This window comes from Anneissia japonica, unplaced genomic scaffold, assembly GCF_011630105.1.
Source record: "Anneissia japonica isolate Jap-2015-1 unplaced genomic scaffold, ASM1163010v1 scaffold1128_len1000024_cov185, whole genome shotgun sequence".
NCBI lineage: Eukaryota > Metazoa > Echinodermata > Crinoidea > Comatulida > Comatulidae > Anneissia > Anneissia japonica.
The window spans coordinates 159058-163225 of record NW_022705247.1 but is presented as its reverse complement, the minus strand read 5'-3'; the positions used below and the strand labels follow the sequence as shown (position 1 = coordinate 163225).

Genomic DNA, 4168 nt, shown 5'->3' with positions numbered 1-4168 from the left:
TGTGTACAAAGGGGGGGGGGGAGCCGCGGCTCCCACGGCTCCCCCCTGGATACGTCCCTGCACCCCATATCACCTTATTTTGTGACCTAGCACCTTACTTAATCAAGCCCCCTCCCTCTCCACCTTCGCACCCCCTATCAGCTCCCCATTTCAAGTTTCATAGATAAAGCCACTGATGCCAACTGACACCGATTTCTTGATAGTGCTTCAACACAAGGTTTTAGCCTGAGCTCCTAGATTATCTCCGGCCTTAGGCAACAAACAAAAATTGTTTTTAGCAAGAGCCCAAAATACTTTGATACCTTGCCATCCGGGATAATTATGCCCTGGTGGTGGTTAACAATGAGTGAAGCATGGCTTACCAATACATAGTTTTCAAATTGCCAACCGACTGACAAAAAACAACCCTTTGAAACTTACCGTGTTTGGGCAACACAATATTTTTTTTGGCCTATCTCGCTGGATAAATTCTGACCTAAAATAGACTATGAATCATGATACAATCGGAAAGTCATGATACCAACAATCAATAAGTGATTTTTGTGTCTTTTAGCAAACTATATTTTTTTTTATTCCTTGTTTTGCGTACTTATTTTTTTAAAGATCATCAGAGGAGGACGGAATAAAAATAAAAATAAAATTTTGTTTTATTATTTAGCAAATGGTTTTGCCAAAAACAGCCAGACAGAGGAGAGAATAATAAAATTTTATTGGTGAATGTAAAATAGGATGGTTTAAATGCTTCAAATTTATATAATTAGGAAGAAATATACATATATTATCTTTGGTTATTTTAAGGCAGCTGAGGGCGTAATAAAAATAAAGAAAACATTTTATTTTTTTTCTAAAATTTCCACTTTTACATGCCGGCAGGTGTGCTAATTGGAAAAAAATAAAATTTTATTTTTATTTGAAATCATCAATATTTGCAGTTGGCAGGTTCGCTAAACAAGAATTTAAAAAAACTCTTGCCTAATGCAAGTTAAAAGCGCACAGCGGGTTAACATTCTTATGTTGAATAGTATTACAGTATATAAAGAGGTGCATCCGGTATAGAGATTATAAACACTCCCAAAGGAATAGGCCAGTCTGCACACTATGGTAGAGATTATCCAGGTTGATAATAAAACAAGTACAGCAGCAAAACTGAAGGTATGTACAGCTAGACATAATGCTCATTAATGATTTGTTCATTATTATCATTATTCTTATCATTTATGTTAACAATACAAAGTTCATACATTTTGCAGACTTAACGAGACCTTTACGTATAGAGGATACACCCACCTCAGCCCCAGCATTGTTGGGGCTGAGAAAAGAAAATTATGATTATGGCACCTTTAGAGGGTTGGAAATGGCACTCTCAGACTGAAATTTTTCTCCATTTTTTAATTTTGAAAAATTAAGAGGAGGAGGGGTGGGGGGCATGTTATTTTTATCATTATATACATACAGATCTCCATCCCTTCAATTAAAGACCATTTAGGACTGGGGTTTTCATGGTCTTTAGCAGCTTTGGTCTTTAATTAGAAAAAAATATTATCAAACAGATATAAGATTAGGCATTCATTTGGGACTGCAGAATGATGGGCTACTTAGAGGTGTTCTTTCATTGGAGCTCCCTTTAATAAGAGAGTCATTAATGTCATTAAATATTATTACTGCCCATTGGTAAAATACAGTAATACATTTGAACGAAGTTAATCATAATGGTGCTATAATTCTTTTTTTTTTAAATAGATGGATTCATCAACACATTTGAACATTACTGCCAATATTACTAATATTTAATAAACACATGTAATTACTTTGAGTACTTGAGCTAAGCTCTCCAAATAAAAACATTTTAGTACATATAATGTACACATTACACCTTTGGGTGAACACAAAATACAATTAAAATTCTTTTAAAGGAAGACAAGTCTGGAGACCATGCAGTCTGGTGCTATGAACAAAATGACGATAGAAATATTTTTACATACTACTAATCCACATACACACTACTTTTTTTTTTTAATTTTTCATCAGCACATATTAGTAGGTTTCACTGCTGATATTAAAGCTTTGGGCGGTGAACTTACTCGGCATTCCGCATCTGGGATGCGGAACAGGTAGTTGCTTTATCTTGATATTTCCCGGGTTCTGAATCTCCCAGCTACATGACCGCGCCAAGCATATTGTCAAGATCTTCAAAGAGATGAGTGCAAAAGACTGACCAGCGCATGTACGAGGACCGCCACCAAATGGCAGGTAGTGCGACCTGTTTTTCTTGTCCTCGGCTCGCTGCTCGTTAAACCTTTCGGGATCGAACTGACGTTTGTCTGTGAAGATATCAGCATTCATATGGGTGTCCTTGATACTGTAAAGCACGGTCCAACCTTTCGGGATTCGATAGCCCTGAATATAAACAAATATATCATTAACACAGCTGAATAACAATCTGAGGAAAAATGCTATACCACAGCTTAATAGGTTGATCATAGCTAGCTTTGAAGCTGGTTTTCCACTAGACAAATTTATTCGCGCGAATGAAAAGCGTTGGTTCGCATTTCGCTTCACAACAAACTATTTGAACTACTAATTTCGCTGAAGCGAAAACTACGATAGAAAAGTCAATGCACGTGCGCATGAACCGACGCTTTCAATTCGCACGAATAAATTCGCCTAGTGGAAAACCGACTTAAAGCCAACCTCAAACAGGAAATGTATGAATCAAGAGATTGCCATTTTTCAAAATCTAGGAGTAATTTTCTCCCCTCATCTCAAATTGTTTGAAAATGGGTTTCTACTTTATGGAAAGGGCGATTTAGTTTTATATATCCCCCACTGATTTTGTTTCTCCAACAAGAATGAACGCATACTGTATTTGATAGTCTCATCATAGATGAAAATATAGCCTATTTCAAGCAGTATGTTAAAAAAGAAATCCAATAAAGTGATCGGACAGTTCAGACCCTTCTAACTGTTTGGACAAACTCAACTTACTCCAACGTTGAATGGCTTTAACGCTTTACGGAATCCACCAGTAATTGGTGGTGCCAAGCGAAGCGTCTCTTTAACAATTTGTTCAACATACGGCATACGCTGGACAGTATGATAGTTGAGCTGATTGCAGCTATCAAGCAGGTTGTTGGCTTGCAGTTCCTGGCGGAGCTTGCGTAAAACATCTGGATGGGTTCCCAAGAACCGGATGAGAGAACATGCGGCACTAGCTGGATTCTCATGAGCTTGAAAAAGTAAAAATAAATGAAAAATACAGTATTAATGATTTTGCTAATATTTGAATGATAAAAAAAATTAGGGCAGGAGAATAACGGATAACTCGCATCCTTATTATGCTGAACAGAGAAGAAAGTTACAGAGAAGCCTTTTGTTCACATTCACATAATTCCATGACAGTGGTTAAAATAAACCTCAGCAAATGGTTTCTTTAAAATGGCTTGTCCTATAAAGTCTAATTATGAGGTATGGGAGTGGAAACCACAAGCTTCCCCCTTCTCCACAAAAATCATACTCAAATAGTTAAAAATCACTTCAAATCACTTTATTTGGCGATTTACAAGCACCCCCTCACCTAATCATTCAGCTCCCCACCCCCCCCCCGTGTACACAATGATATCTGTCTCTTATACACATCTAGATGTGTATAAGAGACAGCATCAGCCCTCCCGCTCCCACCATTTCAAGACTCCTAGATATGTCACTGGTGGAGATGTTTTTTCGTTGTGAGAAAAAAATCCTGTGCTTTCAAAGGATTTGAAGCCAGGACCCTGGGATTGGAAGAAAAACACCTAAACTGACTCTCCACTACATTTGTGCAAGAACACATGAGTGGCTAACCTACGATATAAAAAATCAACCACCTGATTTACCACAGCCTTACCACAGCTGCCTGCATATTTCCATATGCAGGAATTAACGCAATTGCCACAGCCAACTGGAGACTTCCTGAGCATAATATCATACCTGCAAACAAAAGTTCAAATGCAGCCATCTTCATCTCTTCCTCTGTAAATTTTTCTCCATTTGGCTTTGTTTTATCCATCATGAATGACAGCACGTCATAATGATTTGGTTCATCTCCTGACTTCCTCGATTTTATTTTCTGACGAATTCGTTTCGTGATTTTTTCCGCAATGATGTCGCGCGCTTTTAAGGCCTGAAACAT

At 37.7% G+C, this 4168-nt stretch overlaps 1 protein-coding gene across 1 annotated transcript in view; it reads right to left on the bottom strand.

Annotated features, from left to right (window-relative positions):
* Positions 1 to 698: 698 nt before the first annotated feature.
* LOC117105457 (cytochrome P450 26A1-like) overlaps positions 699 to 4168 on the bottom strand; it is a 7606-nt gene continuing 4136 nt past the window's right edge. Inside the window, exons 4-6 of the mRNA XM_033246606.1 lie at positions 3967 to 4159; positions 2986 to 3227; positions 699 to 2397 (exon numbers count right to left, since the gene is read on the bottom strand). Coding sequence (XP_033102497.1) covers positions 2035 to 2397; positions 2986 to 3227; positions 3967 to 4159 — 798 coding nt within the window. The 3' untranslated portion in view covers positions 699 to 2034. The remainder of the gene's footprint in view (positions 2398 to 2985; positions 3228 to 3966; positions 4160 to 4168) is intronic.